This window comes from Scheffersomyces amazonensis (genome assembly GCF_036850825.1).
Source record: "Scheffersomyces amazonensis strain UFMG-HMD-26.3 chromosome Unknown RJT21scaffold_1, whole genome shotgun sequence".
Lineage (NCBI taxonomy): Eukaryota > Fungi > Ascomycota > Pichiomycetes > Serinales > Debaryomycetaceae > Scheffersomyces > Scheffersomyces amazonensis.
The window spans coordinates 138232-161331 of NW_027042741.1; the positions used below are offsets into that span (position 1 = coordinate 138232).

Below are 23100 nucleotides of genomic sequence, written 5' to 3' on the forward strand. Positions count from 1 at the left end.
TGTCAAGAACGTTGTATTTCTCTTGTAGAAGTACAGATCGGCCAAATCAAGCCGATATGGGTCGGACCGGCAATAGAAAACGAAAATCAAAACCCTATTAGCAAATTATAAGGAACTTTACATATTGCATAGGATTGGCCAATTACGGTAAAAACTATGGAGTCAGAAAATAAAATATATTGTTATACGTAAATCTCGGAGTTGAAATTCTCGGAGACATGGATGTAGGACCACACGTAAAATAAATAATAATTTTACAGTTAGTTCGGAGTACGTTGAAATCTCTGCGGTGTTTCGGGATGTTAGGAATAGTTTAGTCAAGGAATAGGGACAAACCGGAGTTTTTGTGGAGTTTAGAAGTCATACGAGTTTGGTTGTATTACGAAGAGTGATTTTTTTCTTCATGGGAGTGTCATTCGTTATTACCCTTTCTGGCCTAATCAGAGGAATATCAGAGATAAATAATTGTAATTGATTTGAAATTTAGCCTGATTTTAGACCGAGTTATGTCGGTGAACTTATCAATAAAAAATCAAATGAGTTTATAAAATTAGAGTTTTTGGGGTTGATTTATGGATACAACCATACAAAAATATTGAATATAAAAGCATATGTTAAACGACGAAAGCAGTTTGGGCTAAAGGACCTGGGACTTAACTAGTTAGTCAGTTTATAGTTCAGGGATGATTGGTGATTGGCGATATTGCTTCGATCACTAACGAAAGTTAATAATAACGTTTCCAATTCAAGATAAGAGATTATTGATCATTTAGTTATTTGCTTATAGATTGAGAATTGTCTGAAATATGCGTATATAATTTCTGTCATTTTTGTGGGGAAAGTGCGACTATCAGATTTCTTAGCACTTTTTTAACCACACTCCGTAGTTGTACTAAAACTTTACAAGATATCATACAGTACCTAAAACGATGGAAACGTTTTCCCCCAAATTCATGATTTTAATTAGGAATTGTAATAGAAATAGGCGAATATCTCGGAGTTTTTGATAATTTTCAAACGTACGTTAGTACAAATGAGTGCCTGAAACTCCGATTGGTTAATTTGTATTAAGCACGGGCTTTAAAAAAACTGAGATCATTAGTAGCGGATGTATGAACTTAACTCTACAGCTACTAACACAACCGTATGAACTCTAACTTACTACCAATCCTGACTAACCGAATAACAAGCTTTCGCTATATTAAAACTATATATAACCATCTTCTGAAACGCGGATTAGATCAACCGAATATAGTCGTAGTTACGTAGCTGTGGGACAGTTGTCTACTTGGTATTATTCATTTGTTCGTTTGTTTGCTTGTTTGTTGGGAATATGACGGTTACGCATCCATTGTGAATACTTTTACTAGAACAGCCGCTACCCCAGACACGAATGGACTGTCCCACACTAAGAGGGGTAAACTCCTTTTTTTTTGGACAAAAGTGTCGGACAGAACCGTCACAAAATTGTTGGCTCAGCCAAAATCAAGAAAAAAATATCGTAAAGTCCGCAGTAATCAGACACTTTCAATTAAGCACAAACAAAAATATAATAAAAATAAAATAAAATAAAGGATCTAAAAAACTATCACCAGCTCCACCACCTCCACCATTTTAGTTTTTACTTTGGTTCTACTATAAATTGCATTAAAAATCCCCCGTCATCTTTTCTATTCTTATAAAGTGCGTATAGGTAACTTTTTACTATTTCAGTCTATAGTATTTGTCGTATCCAATTGGCTTCCGACATTAATTAAATTATTTGACTTTAAAGCCCTTTTACCTTTTTTAAGTCCAATTTCATATATTGGTAATTTATTGACTATTGACTATTGACTAATCATAGTGGAGATTTTTGTTGAAACATGCCAGAATCGACACAACAATCCCACATCAGTTTGGACCACGAAAAAAAACAGGACCCCCCAGCTGGGTTCTTTGAAAGAACGGTTAATAAGCCAAATGTTCCTGATTTGGAAACTTATCAAAAGTGGTATAAACAATCCATTGAAGATCCAAATGCATTTTTTGGAGATCAAGCCAAAAAGCATTTGGATTGGTATAGACCATTTGATTTAGCTCGTTTCCCAGTTGATCCAAAACATGATTTTGAACATGGAGATTTACCAGCTTGGTTTATTAATGGTCAATTGAATGCTTCTTATAATGCTGTTGATCGTTGGGCTATTAAAAATCCAGATAAGCCAGCTATTATTTACGAAGCTGATGAACCAAATCAAGGTAGAATTATTACTTATGGTGAACTTTTAAAACAAGTTAGTAAATTAGCTCAAGCTTTAACTAAATTAGGAGTTAAAAAGGGTGATTCAGTTGCTGTTTATTTACCAATGATTCCAGAAGCAGTGGTAACTTTATTAGCCATTGTTAGAATTGGTGCTATGCATTCAGTTGTTTTTGCTGGTTTCTCATCAACATCTTTGAAAGATCGTATTTTAGATGGTGATTCTAGAATTGTTATTACAGCTGATGAATCTAAGAGAGGTGGAAAAACCATTGAAACTAAAAAGATTGTTGATGATGCACTTAAGGATTGTCCTAAAGTTCGTAATGTCATTGTCTTTAAAAGAACTGGTAATCCTCATGTTCCATTTAATTCTGGTAGAGATTTATGGTGGCATGATGAATTGAATAAGTATGGACCTTATTTCCCACCTGTTCCTGTAAATGCTGAAGATCCATTATTTTTATTATATACTTCTGGATCTACTGGTAAACCAAAGGGGGTACAACATAATACTGCTGGTTATTTATTAGGAGCTGTATTATCAACAAAGTATACTTTTGATGTACATGAAGATGATATTCTTTTCACTGCTGGTGATATTGGTTGGATTACTGGTCATACTTATGTTGTTTATGGTCCATTATTAGCTGGTGCAGCTACCGTTGTATTTGAAGGTACTCCTGCTTATCCAAATTATTCAAGATATTGGGAAATTGTAGACAAGTATAAGGTTAATCAATTTTATGTTGCACCAACTGCTTTAAGATTATTAAAGAGAGCTGGTACCAAATATGTTGAAAAATATGATTTATCATCTCTTAGAGCCTTAGGATCAGTTGGTGAACCAATTGCAGCTGAAGTTTGGCATTGGTATAATGATAATATTGGTAGAGGTAAAGCTCATATTGTTGATACATATTGGCAAACTGAATCTGGTTCTCATTTATTAACTCCATTAGCTGGTACAACTCCAACTAAACCAGGTTCTGCTTCTTTACCATTCTTTGGTATTAAACCAATTATTTTAGATCCAACTACTGGAGCTGAATTATCTCAAAATGATGTTGAAGGTGTTCTTGCTATTAAGAATGCTTGGCCATCAATTGCTAGAGGTATTTATAATGATTATAACAGATTTATTGATACTTATTTAAAGCCTTATCAAAACTATTACTTTTCTGGTGATGGAGCTGCTAGAGATAATGATGGATTCTATTGGATTTTAGGTAGAGTTGATGATGTTGTTAATGTATCTGGTCATAGATTATCTACTGCTGAAATTGAAGCTGCATTGATTGAACATGATTTAGTAGCTGAATCAGCTGTTGTAGGTTATGCTGATGATTTGACTGGTCAAGCTGTCGCAGCCTATGTATCTTTAAAGAAGGATAAAATTCCTGAAGATGCTGATTTAGATACTGTTAAGAAAGAATTAATCTTAACTGTCAGAAAAGAAATTGGACCATTTGCTGCTCCAAAGACTATTTTATTGGTAGATGATTTACCAAAGACTAGATCTGGTAAGATTATGAGAAGAATCTTGAGAAAAGTTTTGGCTGGTGAAGAAGATCAATTAGGTGATATCTCTACTTTATCTAATCCACAAGCTGTTCAACAAATCATTCAAGTTGTTCATGCTTCTCTTAAGAAGGCCTAGAAATCTATCAGTCTAATTTGTCTGTATGTTATTTATTATTTAAGTTTGATTTATATTAATTAAATGTTTAATAACGTCTATGAATATTGTAATTAACTGTAATTGTAATTACTGTAATTGTAATTACTGTAATTTTAATTAAATCTATCGTAATTACTAATTATACTATAAAGTGATTCAGCATCAGGTTTAGGTGATACAACTGTAGGAATTATACCATGATTATTTAAATATGTTTCAGTGGTTGGACCAATCACAGCTATCTTAAATCTAACTTTATTAGTTTGAATATACTTAACTATATGTTCAGTACCTTGAGGACTGAAAAGTACTACCCAACCATTTTCGGTATTATCAGTTACAAATGATGTAAAATTATCTAATACATCATCTCTTACTTTAGTACTATAAATAATCTTTTTATCAACTTCAAATCCAGCACTAATTAAATTATTCGGTATAATATCTCGATGAATTTCTCCGGTAAAAAATGTAACTATTCTTCTATCTTGTAATTCTTCATCATCTACAAGTTCAGCTATCATAAGTTCCGATAAGATTTGTCCATTTCCGGCATTATTACCTCCTCTAACATTTTTAAATCCAATATCTTTAAGTTGTTCATAAGTTGCTGGTCCTACAGTATATGCAATCTTATTAAATATAGTCTGTTGAATTTCTTCATCAGTAATTTCTTGTAAACATTCAGCAAGTATTTCAACTCCTCGTTGGGATGTAATCACAAATACTCCAATATTAGCGAAATTCTCACTATTAAGATATGCTATAGTAGCTTGTTTATTATATGATTCATGACTTAATAATGGAATGAATTGAGGTCTATACTGTGAACTACTAGCAAACTTTCGCTGATACTTGTCTTCCGGTACACTCCTGTTCTTTAATAACAATACGTCCTGGCTGCTCATCACTATATAACTACTACCTACACTATTACCATACTCAGTAGTAAATGGCTGTATTGTATTGTATTGTATTGTATTGTATTGTATTGTAATTATTTAGTGCTTTAACTATGCCATCGGCTAAATCATCGGCAACGGCTAGTTGCGGTGGGTCAAACACTGTGTGCAGGCCATAGACCTGTCGCACTCGGTGTAATAATGTCTCTAATGGGAAGACTAGTATTATTACTGTGACTGTAGAATATGGGGGTTTGGTTTTGTAACAAGAGTGAAGACAGAGGTTGAGTAAGTTAACAATTACTCTACGGAAGGGGTTGGTTAATGTAGTAGGTTTGACCAAATAGTATAGAGCTTTAGGATAGATAGTGAATTAATAGTATAATTGATAGCGTATATATTTGATAGAGTATAAAAACCTAACTATTTCATAAAGGAGGAGGAATCCACCTTACTTAAATAGTTAGCGGGAATCACGGAGTAGTGTATCGATACGATACACACATAATTGATATGAGGGAATATAAATAGTATAAAGATAAGTGACAATAAAGAGTATCAGTAGTAGAGTAACTAGATACGACATTATTGGAATGTCGGAGATGAACCGTATTGCATGAAAGTAACGGTTTATCCACGACAGACCCTACAATTATTATAAAGTATTTTGCAGCTAATGACTTACTTAACTATTTACACTACCAACTAGAATAGTAACTAAGACCGACAAGTAATAATTAGTAATAAGTAGAACAAATGAATGCGTCCTATTCACACTTAAGCTGGAGACTCTTTGAGTAGTGATCGACTAGCTGTTACTGTTAGATTCCTTCGTACAACCTCTGTAACTTACAGTAAACTTTCTATAACAGCACTATCAAACACTGTAGTTATATATAATGTCTGAAGACGTAATCACTACTGCTAAGAGAGATTAAGAGCCGAGAGTCTAAAAGTTTAAGAATTTACAGTTCTTTACTTACTACAGCATTGCTGCAATTGTTATGTATTTCTAATAAATTAACAGATATAATACTAACAACATATTCGTAACTCATTGCTATTAATTACGGCCTCTTTGTCTTTCGGCCAACACATTTCCTATTTCTGCTTTAAATACTCTCCCAATTCTTTCATTACCAACCATAATATTTCCAAGGGTACTTCTAATAATAGATTTAATCGATTCAATAAATTCAAATCGATAACCCATAACACTTACCATAAAGAATACACTACAAATAACTATTAATGCAGGTATCCAAAAGAATATTAACATCTTATCATTTTCAACATTCTTACGAGGATGATTAATATATGAAAGAACCATATCTTCGGATGAATCAGATGAAACCCCTGCATCTTCACATTGTTCAACATTACTATGTGATGTACCAGAATCATTTAAACTTAATTCAATATCGGTTTTAGGTTTGGCTCCACCAGTTGAAGGTCCAAATGGGAATAAATCATCATACGCTGGTAAATTATCTTCTTCTCCTTCACTATTAAATACATTCTTAACCTTTTGCCATAATCCTTGACTTAATGGCTCTTCTTCTTCTTCTGGTGATGTTGATGTTGGAACTGTAGATGAACTTTCAATTAATTCAGGTTCAATTTCAGGTTCAATTTCTTCTTCTTCATCACCTTCATAATCATCCATATATTCTTCATCTTCATCATAATCATCATCTTCTTCATAACTATAATCTTCATAATCATCTGATTCATATTCAGAATCAGCAAATTCAGAATTAGTATCGGAAATTCCCGTATTAACATTATCTAATGTTTCTCGTCTATTTGAATTTTCAAAGGCTTTAAATGATGAAGTTGAACCACCTTGTTCAAGTGAACCTTCTTGCATAACCATTTTAGAAATATGACGACCATAATTCATGGCAAACATAGAATTTAATGAATCTAAACTAACAGATTTATTAAGTTTATCATCTTTAGATTCATCTTCAAGACTTTTTAATACATCTTCAAAATCTTCATTACCACTATGAACTTGTTCTTCTAAAGAATTAAAAATATCCAAAACATTTAAATCACAATAATCTTTTAAATATTTATCATTCAGTAATTTTAAATTCCAATTAGATTTACAATCAAGGAATATATTAATTAAATCTCGATGTCCACATAATGATGCAAAAAATAATGGAGTTAATCCTTGATTATCTTGTAAATCAATTTTACAACCATGAGTTATAAGAAATTTAATTAATTGTCCATAATTCTTTAATGTAGCCAAATGTAATAAAGATTGACCTAATTTATTACATAATTGCCAATTTGGAATTATAATTGGACAATTAGGTAAATCTACTAATGAAAGGAAATTAATTAAAATTACTTCAGTAGATAAATTAGGATTAGATAATTCTTGTGCAGCTTTATGGGCACTATCAAACCAATCATTGGTATTATTAACAGTATTAGTAGAATTTCCAGAATTAGTAGAACCATTGGCTACGGGTGATTTATTGGCAGTAGAATCACTTCCTACAATTCTTTTGGCAATATTCCTAGCATCTTCTAATTTACCATTCATCTTTAATCCAACAATTTGTAAAGCCAATTCAATTAATTGTCTATCTGTATCATCAGTATAAGTAAAAATTTGTTGCTGTTGTTGAGCACTATTAAGTGCTACAGTATCATGATTTTCAAAACTTACTAATACTTGACCTGGTTGAGCAGCTGCTGGTAAATAAGTTACAATGGTTGTATCTGACCAACAATGAGTAGCCAAAGCTTGATTGGCTCCAAATTTAACTTGTAAACCAGTTCTGAAATTACGACCTAATAAAGTTACTTCTATACCTCCTCTAATAGGTCCTTGAGCTGGAATAATTCTTTGAATAAATGGATAATTTAACATATCAGAAGATGCACCTCTTAAACTTTGAGAATTTGAATGACTTAAAGGTGATACACCCGTACTAAAAAGTGGAGCATTAAGTAACATACCATTAGGTTTTGAAAGCATATTATGATTGGTGGTTGAAGTATTTGTATCACTATTACTTAATGGAGAATAACCATGAGTACTTCCATTAAACATTGGATTGGTAGAACTATTAAATGAATCATCAATTGATAATTTCTTTCGTTTTAATGATCTACCATCAGTATCAGTATTAGTTTGAATTTCTGAGGCAGATTCATCAATTGAATTAGGAGATAATGGATGTAATGGACTCTTATCATCACCATCATTTTCAAGATCCATATCACTATCAGAATTTGATTTCTTCTTTTTAAATTCTGAACGATTATTTGATTCATTACCAAAACTTGAATTTAATGATTGTAAATTAGTTGAAGATCCAGCTACAGAATTCGGTACTGAATTATCATTTCTAACGGATGCAGTATTTTTCTTTCTATCCATAATCATAATTGGTGATGATAATTGTTTACCTACAACAATTCCTTCACTATTTCTAATAACAAATAATAATTTAAATCCTTCTGATTCTTTATGATGTCTACAATAACATATAATTCTAGCCGATAATTCTAATGATTTACTTGAATCATTATTTAAACCAGTTGGAGGAGGAAATGATACAATTTCTTTACAATTAAATATTATTCCCTTTTTCATCATTTGATCATCATTCCAAGAATTTGGATTATTTTTAACTACTGAACCAGAAGAGATTGGAGTTGGAGTACTATAAGTTGTTTCATTCCCATTCAATTCAAAGCCTGCTTTTCTTCTTGATGCTCTCTTTTGTTCTCTCTTTATACATCTTGAACATATATTACAAGATTTTGATAAATCTGATGTTAAAACATAAGCATCTAAAAATAATAAACTTTCTTTTAATTTAGGACTTAAATTATTAATATCTTCATTTAAACAAAATTTATTCTTAGAAATTAAATCTTGCGGTATATGTAAAAGAACTTGAGGTGGAGGAGGACTTAATGATAATTTTAATTTAATTTGAGTTTCTACTCTTGAATAATTTGGTAAATTTGATACTTGTAAATTATAAGATAATTTAGATAAGGCTTCTGAAGAAAAATCAAGATATGATGCATCTCTTACATCGATTGTATCTGGACAAAATTTCATTGAATAGTTTCCAAATTTTAATTTCGATAATTCATCACGAGCATAATCATAGTCTGATAATTGGGAGATATGCTGGTTACCATTATAGGATTGTTGTTGTTGTGATTGTTGTTGTTGATTGATAAATGAATTGGGATTATTGATATTATTGATATTATTATGATTTGATGATGAATAACTTGAATCAGGACTATCATTCTTTATATCTTTATGATCCAGAGGACTCGTATACATACTACTATTATTAGTAGTATTGTTATTATTAGGGAAATTTAATACATCCAAATATAAATAGTCATTATTTGCATTATTAGTATGATTAGTTGAAGTATTATTTGATAAATCCGATGATCCAAGTTCATTATTATTACTATTATTATTATTATTGGTATTGGTGTTGATATCGGTGGCATCCATAGATGGAAATAAACTATCAAGTAAATCTGGACGTTCTAATTTGATTTGACTCCCTGAAATAGGAGTATTAGTTCCTATAGAATCATAAACGCGCTGATCTAAGAACTCATCAAGGATATCTGGATCTTCATTTAGACCTCTCTCTCCATTAGATGGATCAAAATAATGATGATCGAATATGGAGTTGGTAGTACCATTTGTAGTGGAACTCTCATTATGAAATGTGGATGATGACATATCTGTTCTGTGCCTGTCGATCTATCTATCTATTGCGTTGTATTGATCAAGTTTATTCAAGCAATCGTCAATATCCAGCGCACTAGAGAGTATATGATTGACTGACTGACTGACTGACTGACTCACTGTCTGACTTTCACTGAACTGGTTGAACTGTTCGGTATGCGCTGCGCTCGGCTGGGTCTACGTATTCGCTTGGGTATTTGTCACTTGTTGGCTGACGGCGCTTATCGTTTCGTGTGTGGTGGTTTACCTATTGGGAAAAGTTTGTTGGTTCTCAGATTTTTTTCTTGTCCCGTTCTACACGACCCGACCCAATTGTATCGGAGATTAACAGGGTTTACAATATTATGTTTACTATGTTTATTATGGTTATATCCGGATCAATAAGTGGAATTGCCACAATACATGACGCAAGTTGTCATTTACTCCTATTATAGTTAGGTAACTCAACAGTATAATTGTAGTCAGTTGGGTAAGCCGTTGGCTGGGACCCGGACACTGTGTGCAGGGGCTTCCCCTTTTCTTCTATGCATAATTTTGTTGGGTTGGTCGTGGAACAATCGAGAACTTTTTAGCTGCTTTGAGTGACGTACTGTTAAAATGGCTGTGGCATGTGATTTGTGTCATGTGGGGTCATATATTAACCTTTGTCTCACACTAGTTGAATCTACGGACTACTACGACCACCTCTATCTTCATTGCTCAATTAGCCATTATATGTGATAACTTTCCCTCACCCAAGAATGGACTATCATCATCGCTAACTTACAAACTTAATACCTGACAGATTCTTTTGTACGGTCGACGGATTAGCGCATAAGGGTAATGTGCTCGATCCATTAACTCTCCCACTTATCAAAAATCAGGTATCATATTTGTCTTTAGCTTTATAAATCCATCTATTTTAATTTCTACATCGCATATCTAATAATTTGCTTAGATGAGAAATTTTACTAGTAACTAGTTTCTCTCAATTGGTTTTTGCAATTAATTATTCACTCCACATATAAAAAAACACACTATTATGTATAATACTGCATAATACCTCTGACCGGAATTGCTCACGCTACCGGGTTTTAATTTTTTTATCATTGACCGGAAATGTTTTTAAGGCACCAATTTATATGAGACAAATATGTATTAAATACTGCGAAACTATGAGCACTTAGAAACAGAAAGATAAAATGATAAGAAGAAACTAAACAATTGCCATAAGGAAGCAAATTATTAAAGAACTAAACGAGATAACGAGTTTTTGACCATAATTGAAAGATGTAACGGTAGGAACAGATGAAATTTCTGCAGTTGAAGAAGATGTAGTACTGACTATTTCAACAACAACTGTAGAAATAACATTAGGTGATGAAATTTCTGCAGTTGAAGAAGATGTAGTACTGAATATTTCAACAAAAATTGTAGAAATGACATTAGGAATAGTAACTGTAGCTACTGAGCTGGAAGCCCCAGTTCCTACTGTTACCTCTACTTCTTCGTAAGAGATATAAGATGTAGGAATTATGCTTCCAATAGTTTGAGTGATCTCATGTGTCACTGTAATTGTTGATCCTCCGGTAACTTGAATCTCTAAACCTGTAATTGTAGAAACTATAGGTTGAGCGGATTCAGGGCAGTAAGTAGTCGTGAAAGTACGTATTTCCTCTTTAGTTACCGTGCCTTCAACCTCTGTCACAGGTGAAGTATAGGTCGAAGTGTAAGTTAGTTGAGTGCCTGATTCTGGGCAATAGGTAGTAATGATAGTATGAGGAATAGTTACTGTCTTAATTGAATTCAATGAACAATTGGTGACAGTAGTTGGACATTGAGTGATTGTGACTACTTCGTTGGAGATGTAAGTGGTAGTTATAGTAGAACCAGAACCAGTGGAAGCAGTAAATTCACTAGTTGAACTGACTATTTCACCAGTAGTAGAAGCAGAAGTTGTCAAATATCCACCAGTAGTGCTTGATGCAGACACTGGCACAGCTTCTAATACTTGTAACACACCAAGAATACAATCCGAAGCAATCAGACTAAGTTGAATAGGTACTGCTTCATTTGGACATATGTAGAATTCGGTTCCGAATCCTTCTAGTGACAAGATAGGATCTCCTACAAGCAGCCATCCACCAAATGAAGTATCACTTAAATAGAGACCATTAGTTTGGTTACCAGCAAGGAATAAACCAGCAATTGTAATATAACCTCCTGGAAGAACAAACTCGAATAATGGACCATTAGTTTCTTCTAATACAATATGGTGATTGATCAAAGTAAGGTATTCTCTGAAAGTATTTGGAGGGTTAGCAACTGCGGTTATTTGAAAAGTTATGGTAGATTGAATTGGTGATTCAGATTCGGACGCTGACGTGGATGAAGTAATAATACTTGGAGCAAATGAAGCAGAGGTAGAGCTACTGCTTAATATACTTGATCCTGTAACATAACCCGAGGATGATACTTCTGAAGAAGTAAGTGAAGATTCACCGGAGTTTCTGAAATAACTCAGAGATTCAGTTCCAGTACTAGTTAAAGAGGATAACAACAGTGAACCAGTAGAAGTTAATGAACTAGCCAATATAGACGACAATGTACTTGAAGATGTTGATTCGGTAGTTGAAGAAGTGGTGGAGTTGGAATAATAATGAAATGGCGAAACAGATACTGTGGATGAAATATAGTTCGAGTACTGAGATTCTGAAGTGAAGCTTACAGTACTGTACGACGAATAAGTCAATGATGAGGATGAAAAAATAGCAGATGAAGATGCAGTTGAAAATATTGAAGATGATGGTAATGTAGAATATGATGAAGCTGAAGGTGAAGATTCACTACTCAAGTAATTGCTGGAAGTCGATATAGTATAGCTAGTTCTAGAAGAACTTGCCAAAGAACTGGAGGAACCAGACAAGTATATCGACTTGAACTGGTCACTAGAAGAATAGGTATATACTGAACTGAAAGGTTCATAACTTGAAGATGAAATAGGGTATGAGCTGGAAGACGTCTCTGAGGAAAATGACGATGAGGAAAAGGAAGATGATGAACAGAAATTTGGACCATCATAAACGTACAGATAATCAGAATCAATCAACTGAAGAGTCGTTGTGTCACAACCCCCAGTGTCTTCCGTGGTAATAAGCTCTCCACATTCATAGAACAGGGTTTGTCCCAAATAAGATAATAATTTATTTGAACCGACTTCTTCAACACCAAAACCGGAATTAAGCAGTGCATCTTCATTGAAAAATTCGATATCACCATAAACTTCACTCATTGGAATGCTTGGTCCTGGAATATATGACAAAGTCCCTGTCAATAAATCAATATTAAACAAAACATAACCAGCATCCTGGAATTCGCCTCCCCCGAACGCAAAACGTGATTCCAAAGTATTAAACAAATAAAAAGATACAGATGATGCAACATAGTAAACAGAATCAGTTGGTTCACAAACTATAGAACTGGATGTAAAGGTTGAAGTTGTAGGCGTGGTTGAAGTTGTAGAAATGGTTGAAGATGTAACAGAAGTTGATGTAGGGGACAGAGAAGAAACTCCAGATGTAGTGAGTGACGATGATCCATAAGTGGATGAATGAAATGTGGAAGAACTAAAATTTGATGAATAAAATACTGACGAACTTAAGGTTGATGAATAAAATACTGACGAACTTAAGGTTGATGAATAAAATTCTGACGAACTTAAGGTTGATGAAAATTCTGAAGATGATAAAGAAGATGGTGGAGAGTAACTATTAGATATATAAGACGACGGCTCAGCTTGGGAAGAAGACGAAGTTGTGGGAGGTACTGTTGGAGGCAATGTTGGAGGTCCTGTTGGAGGCAATGTTGGAGGTCCTGTTGGAGGCAATGTTGGAGGTGTTGTAGGAATTGCAAAGGAAAAGGCCAATAAGAAGAACCAAATATATGTAAATACTTTCATTGTCATCTTGATACTCAAATAGACTCAGAGAGTACTAATGGCATGGACACATTTGGGAAACACATTTGTTTTTATATTTACCATTTAACTGAATATTACAAATGCTGCATGTCGTATAGAAGTATTGAAAAATTTATAATCTGATTATTAAAATTTGACTTACAAGTATTAATTTGAAATGAGTCTGCAAAATATTCAAATAAGTTCAATATACGATTATCTACTCAATTGAATGCTATATGCATTATACATACCCATGTTTAATATAAATATATATTCTTATCAAAGATCTCTTAAGGTGAACCCTGCAGTAAATAAAAATTATATATAGATTTATAAATGTTCGGTAGCTTAGTTGTGTTTGTGCGAATATCAGACATTAATTTAAAACTTGGATGAAATATTAAATTATCAGGAATCCGAAAAACAATCGTGGTACGCATATGACGTATCATGTCTTCCAACCGGTTCTTCCACAAACCAGTACTCCCGGGATACAAGTCCACCACCCCAAATATACCTTTACAACTCATTCTGCAGGAGTCAGAGCTAAAGAAGATAGTTAGTTTAAGTTGTGAATTTGTCCATGAAGGCATCAATTCTGGTGCTGTAGATTACTTAGATGATGAAAATGCAGAACGTAGCATACAATATTTTAGAGATTCTGGCAGAAGTCTCCTAAAGCCTTTGGATCATGAAGACCCTCACTACATAAGCAAACTTTGTCTTGAGTATTTGGCGTCTAATTTTGCTATCCTTATCAAAACGAAGAGTCCTGAGCTAATTCTACAAAGAAGTTTCACTGATAATGCAGAGGAGTACTTGAAGCACTTTGCCATTGTTGCACGGCTGATGGATGGATTCGTTAACCATTGGTTGGCAGACCGGGATATTACCGATCCGTTGAGAATAGTCATACCCAACTTGGTTAACATTTCCTATTTATTCACCATCACTTTCCCAGGCTTGAAAAAGAATTTAGGTGGAATGAAGTCTTCAGGTACAATTACAAGTTTTGGAAAATATATAGTTTCGGGCCAGTCAATTCAAGATTACTCTGTTGCTGAGCCCAAATCCATGCCAAGCCCCACAGAACTAGATATGGAAGCCGCACAAGCTCTAGAAGTAACAAATGATACTTTGATCAAGGGTGTCATAAGGCGTCCCGTTATGTCTGTCGATGATCTAGAGTTGCAGGAAGCCTCTGTATCTGCTCTATTAGAATCAATGTATCTACAACCAACCATAGATTTTCTAAAGCTAAGATTTGAAGATTTACAGTTAAAACTCAAGAGGCAGACTCCAGGCACCAACAAATTGAGACCAGATTTTTCACTTACTTTCCTTTTCAAGGACAAGAGCTACACCATACCGATCGAAATAAAAAAGAACGGCATAAAGGAGTCACTTGAAAATATTGAATCCACAGAGTCGTTTATAAATTTATTTAATCAGTCAATTCATCAAATGGTGGATAATAATTCTGCGATTGCATTTATTATTGATTGTGAGTACTTAGTTGTGATTTCGGTGACGCATCCAGAGCTTACAAAGCAAAACTTGGAAGGAGATAAATATGTAAAGTCCACAATAGACTGTGATACGCAGGTTTTCGATCATCATGGGAATCATAATTTAGGCTTTTTATTATGCTGTTTGTTGACGAATTATTTATCCAAGCTAGACGAGGCTGTGTTGAATATTGGTATAGATTTTTCAAATAAATTGTTGGTAGAATCTGAAGTTGTTTCTTCATTGAAGGAGATGTGGTATGAAGAGGTTCGAAATGACTGGAACAGTTGTTTTCAAAGTACCACATATAATATCAAGCAGAAATTATATTTAACCGAAAAAGGTGTGAAGATCAGTCGGACTTTGTTTGGTCTAATCCAACAAAATGAAGTCCAGTTTTCACAAATCGGAAAACTGGATAAATTCCAAGTCGACAAGCTAGGAATAAAAAGGAACGAGTCGGACCATGACAACTTAGAATACCTATCGCAAGTTCGAAGGGTTAAATTTAAGAATGAAACATACTTTCTCAAGTTATATGATCCCATACAAACTTTCAAAATCCGTGGATCAGTACCACGCGATACTTTTGAGAAAACATATAGCTTCAGTTTAGGTATGTTCCTTACTGAACTTCAAGTTTTCAGGATGATAAATGGGAATTTGCCTAACATAGAAAATTTTGAACAAGGTATAAAAACTCGAACGGCCCACAAAAATGATTTCAACTATTCGTTTCCTAAAGGGAGACGCAATGAGAAGAAGGCTGCTATGAAGTTCATCCCTGAACTATATTCATATGGATATTTACAACTACCAGGTCATGAAGGCTTTTATTTACTTGAATCGTTTATTGAAGACTGCCTCTTTAGTATAAAAAGTGAAGAGGAACTCGAAGAGTTCATAAAACTTGCCAAAAAGGGGATGGATGTCTTCCATAAGTCTGGCACGGCTCATGGAGATATTCATGCCGATAACATTATGTTCACATATGATGCAGAAGGTAACAAAGCTGTGAAGTTTTTCGATTTCGGGCAAAGTAAAATGAATAGCTATGACACATTACATCAAATGGATGGAGATAATGAATTAAAAGCTGCTATACTTAAGGACAAGGCACGATTAGGTGATGCGTTGAATGAGTTGAAGAATCGTTGGAAAATACATCAAGATTCTCAGAAAAAGGAATCACAAATAATTGATCCATCTGAACTATCACCGGTGGAAGGTGGTAGCTGGTAAATGAATACAAACGATGTATCAGCTATCGTTCTGCCAAGTAGAAGAGAAATCGAGAGTAGATCAGATCAAGAACCATCAACGGGAACAACACTAACAACTGATGAAATTAACACACGAGGGCAAATCGCTTCTCCTCCTCGAGGTAGCAAAAGAACAAAACATCGATGAGCTAGGGTGATATGTTGAAGAGTAACCTGGGGGAGGGTAGAAGATAAATATTACATACTTATTTCATCGAAGTGGTGGTGGTGTCTATCGGATACTAGAGGTAATTCCGTCGCTCCTTTAAACATACTGTTTTCGCTCCTTGGTATATTGTAATTTCGTAGCCCATAATAATAATATATTGGCATTTTCCCAATGAAATATCGTTAGATCTACTAGAATTTATCGTAGAGTAAAGTAGAAATATTTCGTAGCCTACAAAAAAACATTTCTATGAAGTCGCTAGTGTGAAATTAATTTAAAGCTAGGAACGACTATTATTTGCTTCTCCATACGACAAAATATTAGCTGAAAGGAAGAAAAGCTACTTGCACACCACCGCTTATATTTATGGATTGGTCGTGAAATTAGAATCAAAGATAAAACGAAATAGAAAGAATTATATAAGCGTTGTTTTTCTTACATGTTCACGAATTATTTTGCTTTGGCACTATGAAATGTCAGTAGACTAAATATTTATTCGTAAGAAAACGAAAATATAAGGGAAGACTTTTACAACTAGGGAGGAAGAAATATTAATTTACTGAGATAACTTACTTGATATCAAGGTTGTGCTCGGCATGAGAAAAATGTATAATGTCTATAAAATGTACTACTTATAATTAATATTTAGATGGAACAATACCAACACCTTCAATGGCACTATTATCAACAAACCATGATACTTGAACCCCTGTAGTTAAGTCATTGACCAATTTGGAAGGTAATTTAGTATGTTTATCTTCAAAAATCTCTTTCAAAATAGGAGCTTTACCTGCACCTTCAGCAACAAAGGCAATAGTTGTAGCATTCTCTAATACTGGGAATGTAAAAGTGATTCTTCTAGGTGGAGGTTTAGGCGAATCACTAATGTAAGCAATTAATTTAGATCTTTCATTTAATAATTTATGACCTGGGAATAAAGAACAGGTATGACCATCAGGTCCACATCCCAAAAGAATAACATCAAATTTGGCACCCTTAGGTAAATTGGATTCGTATTTGGAAGCTATTTCCAAATCCTTTTCAATATCTACATCTTGAACTTGACCATCCTTTCCAGTGACTAAGGATTCATCAATTGTATAAACTTTTGGTAGCACAATATGGGCTGGTAAATTTTTCAAAACTAACAGATTAAATAATCCATAGTTGGAATCTTCATGATCTAAAGGAACTAATCTTTCATCACTGAAATATACTTCCCATTTATCCCAATTGACTTCTGCAGCAATATCTTTATTATCAACAAGGGCCTTTTTTAAAACTTTACCTAATGAACCTCCAGAGAGAGCAATTTTAAATGTTTCACCCGATTGCAATGCAGCATTCTGGTGTTTAATTATATAGTTCCCAACAGAATTGGCCACATCGTTGGATTCAGCATAGGCATATACTTGAGCTGGCATCTTTAAAGTCTACAATTATAAAACAGACAATTCAACCACTTAGTTCTATTAAAGATTTCAGTTCTTATTACTACTAAAATCCATATGAACCGGAAGTCATTTGTACGTCGATTTTCGGTTGGGTGCGAATCGAATTTGGGGGCTTTTTAACCTTAAAAAAATAAAAATCGGTCAATAACGTAAAAAATTAATTTATGGAAAATATAATCGATCTCCTTTCGAAAATTTTTATGATGGACAAACATAGATATTTGACAGTAAAATTAAGTTGATCTATAGATAATTAATGATCAAAAAAGTAGAACAACATATTGATAAACAAAGCATAATGATTAGGATTGATCAGAGGTCATCAATAAACAGAACTGTTGAAGTTGAACAAAAATCGACATAACTAGCTAGACACATTCCCACCTTAAATGCATAATTAATAATCAAACTATAAAAATTAACGATCCCATGAGCTTGTGAGCCATTAAGTTTAATGACGCCAGCACTAGGTGAAGGTGAAGGAGAAGCAGAAGTACCTCACACATTCCTAGTTCCTTCAAATGATGTACTAGTTATGAACCATTAAAATTATATGTCAAATGTAATGACAGCTGGTAAATTTCTTATCTCGCTTAAACACAATTAGAACATGTCATTTTGGATGAGAGGCGTTCATAGAATGTGTATAATTCTTTATGTGTTCTATCCCACATTAATGTCATTTTTAGGAGTGCTTAAAAAATATCCAAGATATCAAAAGAAGTCCACAGAATCTCTGTTATTTTTTATTGAATTCATTTAACACAATTCTAAAAGTCAACTCAGATATGAAAACAATTTCCAAGTTCTCGTAATATCCTCTAAAGAAGATTAAGAGAAGGAGGTAACGTATAAATTATTTTGTTTAGAAGAATTATTTTTGTAAATCCTAAGCTGGAAAATAATGGAAAAATTATTCATTAAAATAAATACAAACAGTTAAAGGCGGACAATTGACACATTTCAAATGTGTCCATGTACAGGTATCAGGTCAGGTTCCAAGACAGACCTATCGCCTAAACCGTCTACATTTCATTGGTTAATTGTTTTGCTGTGAAGTTCATTATACTAATTTTTTGTTTCTTTAACAGGAGTAAATCACATTTCTTTTGCTTACTAATTTTGGTCAATTTGATCCAACAGATCCTGCCTCCATACAGAAGCGGTATGTAGCTATTAGATTGAATAACGATGAACTGTGATTTAATTAATATGAATATATTTGCTAATTGTTATGAAAATAAAAATGGTGGATATATTTTAATCAGAATTGAATTTCCAAAATTTCCGGTTAATGATACAAGAAAACCGGTTGTGTGAGCAATTCCGGTCCGAGGTATGAATAAGTAAAAGCACTAATACTTTAACTTTTTGGTAGCCTTTGTACACGACCTTATAATAGTAGACATACAGTTTACTATAGATATTCTAAACTATTATATAGTATATATAGTATTAACTATAATACTATGATTATTGTAATATACCACAATATAATACTATGAATATCTATAACTTTATCACACTACTATACCATGTATATCATAACAATAGTTATACTACTTATAGATCTCGGGTCGTGCCCAACCCAACCCGCTAGTTTTTCAACAACTAAAGTTAACTATACAATATTTAACCTTAACCTATAATTACTCTATTAAAGTCCGTAACAATGCCTAAGAATACCTTATACGTCACAGGTTTCAACAAGGAAACAAAGGCAGCCGACTTGGCTCCTGATTTCGAACAGTATGTATAAATTTTTAACACATGAACATAATAATGTGTGCATAAAGAGAATTAGTGACTCAACGACTCGGTTCACCACCACCAGTCAATCAAACTACAAGTACTAATTCTCTCTATGAGTTGATTTTTTTGGTGTTTTTCGTCGTTGCATTTCTTGGTTGTATCTCTGCTTCTCTTTTCTTCTAGGTATACTAACATTCAAATGTTATGCTCACTACCAGCTGTCATCCATTCCTCCTTTTCCTTTCCTTCATTCCTTGCTTCCTTGCTTCATTGCTTCCTTTCCTTTCCTTTCCATAGAATCCTTCCTTACTTCCTTCCTTTCCTGTTCCTAGCATTTGCCTATGCTATCCCTAGCAACTTCATTTGCATTCCCCTCATTTCCCTTTGCTGTCCTTCATCTTCCTTATCATTCCCCACCTCATGACCTGTTTCCCCATTCCATCCTTAACTTTTCATTCCTAACTCTCACAACGAATCAGAAATAAACATGAAAAATATCAAAGTTATCATGTTCCATATATAATAAACATTATCACTAACATTTTATTAATAGATACGGTGAATTAGTCAGATTGGATATTCCACCTCCAAGAACTGATGATGGTGAAAAATACGCATTCGTCGAATATAAAGATTACGAAAGTATGGAAAAGGCTTTAGATTTAGATGGTAAAACATTACCATACTCTTTAAAAGATGGTTTAGTTGTTCAAATTGCCAGATCAGATCCATATAGTGTTAGATCCAGAGGTGGGTTCAGAGGTGGCCGTGGTGGATATGATCGTGGTGGATATGACCGTGGTTATGGTAGTCATGGTGGCTACGATCGTGGTTATGGTTCCAGAGGTGGATATGGTGGATATGGATATGCTCCAAGAGGTGGTCGTGGAGGTTATGGTGACTACAGAGGAGGCCGTGGAGGTTACGGTGGAGATAGAGGTGGTCGTGGAGGCTATGGAGATTACAGAGGAGGTCGTGGAGGATACGGAGACAGAGGAGGTCGTGGAGGATATGGAGACTACAGAGGTAGCCGTGGTGGATACGGAGGTGACAGAGGAGGATATCGTGATGATCGTGAAGGCCGTAGTGGTGGTGATGAAGGTCGTGATGGTGATAGAAAACCATACTCTAGATCTCCTTCTAGATCTCCAAGTAGAAGAGATAGATCCAGATCTCCTGAACGTTTCTAAATCAGGTAAAACAAAATGTAATGAAAAGCAAAGCAAAGCAAAGCAAAGCAAAGCAAAATAAAATATAGCAAAGCAAAGCAAAGAAAAAAGAAGTACCTAGTATTATAGTATATGTATTAATAATATATCAGTCTAACTAGTAGCAATTAATTGGTAGTGTATGTAATCTATAAACCGCTTGCTAACCCAAAGGCCGATATATTAGGACCTTGTATAGGGAATGCACCAAATCTACCTACTACACCAATATTATTACTGGTAGCTTTATTGGAATTTCTAATTGATACTTCTCTTAAAGTAGAGAATATACAGGTTAAAACCAAAGTATCAATATCATATGAAAATGTACTAGCAAGACTTTCAGATAATATCAGATTATCTTGATAAACTTCAATTCTTCCGGCTTCTGAATATTTTTTGGGTAAGATATTACTAGGTTCACGGAGATAAAGTATTGAATCTTTAAATGCTCCAAAAGGTGGTAATTTATCACTAACATATGATTGCTTTGGCGTAGTTCCTGTATTTAAAAATGGAGAATCTTTCATTAAAGTCAGTTGAGGATTAGGATATGGATTAACATAAGTAGTTGAACCAATTACTACAGTATCTGAAGGACTAACCGAATTTTCTGAATCTTCAGAAGTTGAAGAATCAGAATTTCTTCTTTTAATAATCTTCAGGATTTCAAACCCTGGCTTTTTATTAACTAGATCATCACATAATGAAGGTTTATCATCATCAATAACTAATAATCGTAAATGAGGATTATAATTTGCTATATATCCACTGGGTACAGCTGGTCCAATGACTCTAAATCTTGTATTCTTATAATTAAAATCAGCATATGGTTTGGAATTATTTAAAAACATTATAATCTTAAATTGATCTACTGTTCCATCACGTTCAATATACTTAAAGCTAAAAATAAATCTTCTAACTTTCTGAAAGTATTTAGAATGAATTATACAAAAATTATAAGATTCATAATTATCTGCTTCATTAGTTTCCTTTTCTATCTCTTTTGAATATTTACTTCTACCATTATTTTCATAATCTTGTTTTACTGGCTTTAATGGGATTTCTCTATACTTTTTAAAGATCATAAATGGTGCATTCTTTCTAAAACTTGACATATATGGTACATATATTTTAAATAATGGTAAACCTAATCCTTTAAGTTTATAACTTAATGGGATTATATGAGATCTATCATCAATTATAAAATCAGATTGATTTTGTTCATTGAAATCATCTCGTTTAACATTAGATAATCTTCGTATATCTCCACCTTTATCATATACTATTACCAGATTCTTTCGATCCTTTTTAACATTATTTCGTAATTGTTTAAATAATTCATATGATTCTGAATTGGGGAATACATATGCATTATTTTTCATAAATTCTGTAACAATAATTGCTTCACGTTTTAAATTAAATTTAGAAGTTGATTTATTAAGAATTAAATTAGTAGCCACTTGAGGATCTAAAGTAATGGATTCATCTATTATGGTGGGTAAATCATCATCCAAATCATCTAAATCAAATATTGGATTAGCGGTATATCTTTGCTGAGCTGAATTGGATGTAGAATCTTCAGAATGAAGAGGATCATCTGTGTTTACCGAAGAACTTGACCCATTTTCAGTTCCAGTTCCAGTTCCAAATCCTTGCTCCATCATAGCATTCAATCGTTGAGATTCTACTCTCATCTGACGAATAATAAATGGAAGATACAAGGTGAAATTCTCATTGAAAGTTTCTTGTAATTCTAATCTATTCCGTTTATCATAATATAGAGTATCTGCTTCTGAAAGGGCAATAGATGCATGAGGTGATAAAGATAATTCTTCATCTATAATGGCATTTTCACTACTTGAACTAGAACTAGAATTGGAGTTGGAATTGGAATTGGAATTAGCCATAAATCCCGAAGTCCGAGGATTTGAATCATTTCTACCTGAATTATTATTAGAATGAAGTAATTCCGATGAATATGATGGTAAACTTGATCTTCTTATTCCGCTAGTCGGAGATGGTATATACCCCTCGGAACTACTAGTAGATTGAGCTCTATGTTTTCTACCAAATATTCGTTTCATTATTTATATTCACTATATCTATTAAACTTCTATAGTGTTCTATAGTGGTCTATAGTATTCTATAGGATATTATACGAAGCTATGTATTATGGTACGACATAAACTTTGACTAATCGGACGGCTGTCTTAGTAATT

The 23100-nt window shown here is 33.6% G+C and overlaps 8 protein-coding genes across 8 annotated transcripts; 3 read left to right on the forward strand and 5 right to left on the reverse strand. All coding sequences in view use genetic code 12, as the record gives it.

Annotated features, from left to right (window-relative positions):
• Positions 1-1865: 1865 nt before the first annotated feature.
• ACS1 (acetate--CoA ligase 1) lies at positions 1866-3902 on the forward strand (the record flags this gene model as incomplete). The annotated part of the gene is made up of 1 exon (XM_064885251.1): positions 1866-3902. The coding sequence occupies one exon, from the start codon at positions 1866-1868 to the stop codon at positions 3900-3902; it is 2037 nt and encodes a 678-aa protein (XP_064740442.1).
• A 134-nt stretch (positions 3903-4036) lies between these two features.
• On the reverse strand, positions 4037-4831 carry HEM4 (uroporphyrinogen-III synthase; the record flags this gene model as incomplete). The annotated part of the gene is made up of 1 exon (XM_064884351.1): positions 4037-4831. One exon carries the CDS (start codon positions 4829-4831, stop codon positions 4037-4039), a length of 795 nt encoding a protein of 264 aa, XP_064740443.1.
• A 1057-nt stretch (positions 4832-5888) lies between these two features.
• SPT23 (Spt23p) lies at positions 5889-9578 on the reverse strand (the record flags this gene model as incomplete). The annotated part of the gene is made up of 2 exons (XM_064885233.1): positions 5889-8977; positions 9104-9578. The coding sequence occupies 2 exons, from the start codon at positions 9576-9578 to the stop codon at positions 5889-5891; spliced, it is 3564 nt and encodes a 1187-aa protein (XP_064740444.1).
• Positions 9579-10779: 1201 nt separating this feature from the next.
• On the reverse strand, positions 10780-13527 carry RJT21DRAFT_110871 (uncharacterized protein; the record flags this gene model as incomplete). The annotated part of the gene is made up of 1 exon (XM_064879936.1): positions 10780-13527. The coding sequence occupies one exon, from the start codon at positions 13525-13527 to the stop codon at positions 10780-10782; it is 2748 nt and encodes a 915-aa protein (XP_064740445.1).
• A 328-nt stretch (positions 13528-13855) lies between these two features.
• On the forward strand, positions 13856-16275 carry RJT21DRAFT_136772 (uncharacterized protein; the record flags this gene model as incomplete). Its single annotated transcript, XM_064883275.1, has 1 exon — positions 13856-16275. The coding sequence occupies exon 1, from the start codon at positions 13975-13977 to the stop codon at positions 16273-16275; it is 2301 nt and encodes a 766-aa protein (XP_064740446.1). The 5' UTR covers positions 13856-13974.
• Positions 16276-16688: 413 nt separating this feature from the next.
• RJT21DRAFT_5961 (6-phosphogluconolactonase) lies at positions 16689-18020 on the reverse strand. Its single transcript, XM_064885161.1, has one exon. The coding sequence runs from the start codon at positions 17886-17888 to the stop codon at positions 17103-17105; it is 786 nt and encodes a 261-aa protein (XP_064740447.1). The 5' UTR covers positions 17889-18020; the 3' UTR covers positions 16689-17102.
• Positions 18021-19541: 1521 nt separating this feature from the next.
• On the forward strand, positions 19542-20917 carry SLR1 (Slr1p). The gene is made up of 2 exons (XM_064880456.1): positions 19542-19667; positions 20224-20917. The coding sequence occupies exons 1-2, from the start codon at positions 19591-19593 to the stop codon at positions 20858-20860; spliced, it is 714 nt and encodes a 237-aa protein (XP_064740448.1). The 5' UTR covers positions 19542-19590; the 3' UTR covers positions 20861-20917.
• A 90-nt stretch (positions 20918-21007) lies between these two features.
• RJT21DRAFT_116683 (uncharacterized protein) lies at positions 21008-22838 on the reverse strand. Its single transcript, XM_064880457.1, has one exon. It carries the CDS (start codon positions 22786-22788, stop codon positions 21028-21030), a length of 1761 nt encoding a protein of 586 aa, XP_064740449.1. The 5' UTR covers positions 22789-22838; the 3' UTR covers positions 21008-21027.
• Positions 22839-23100: the final 262 nt, after the last annotated feature.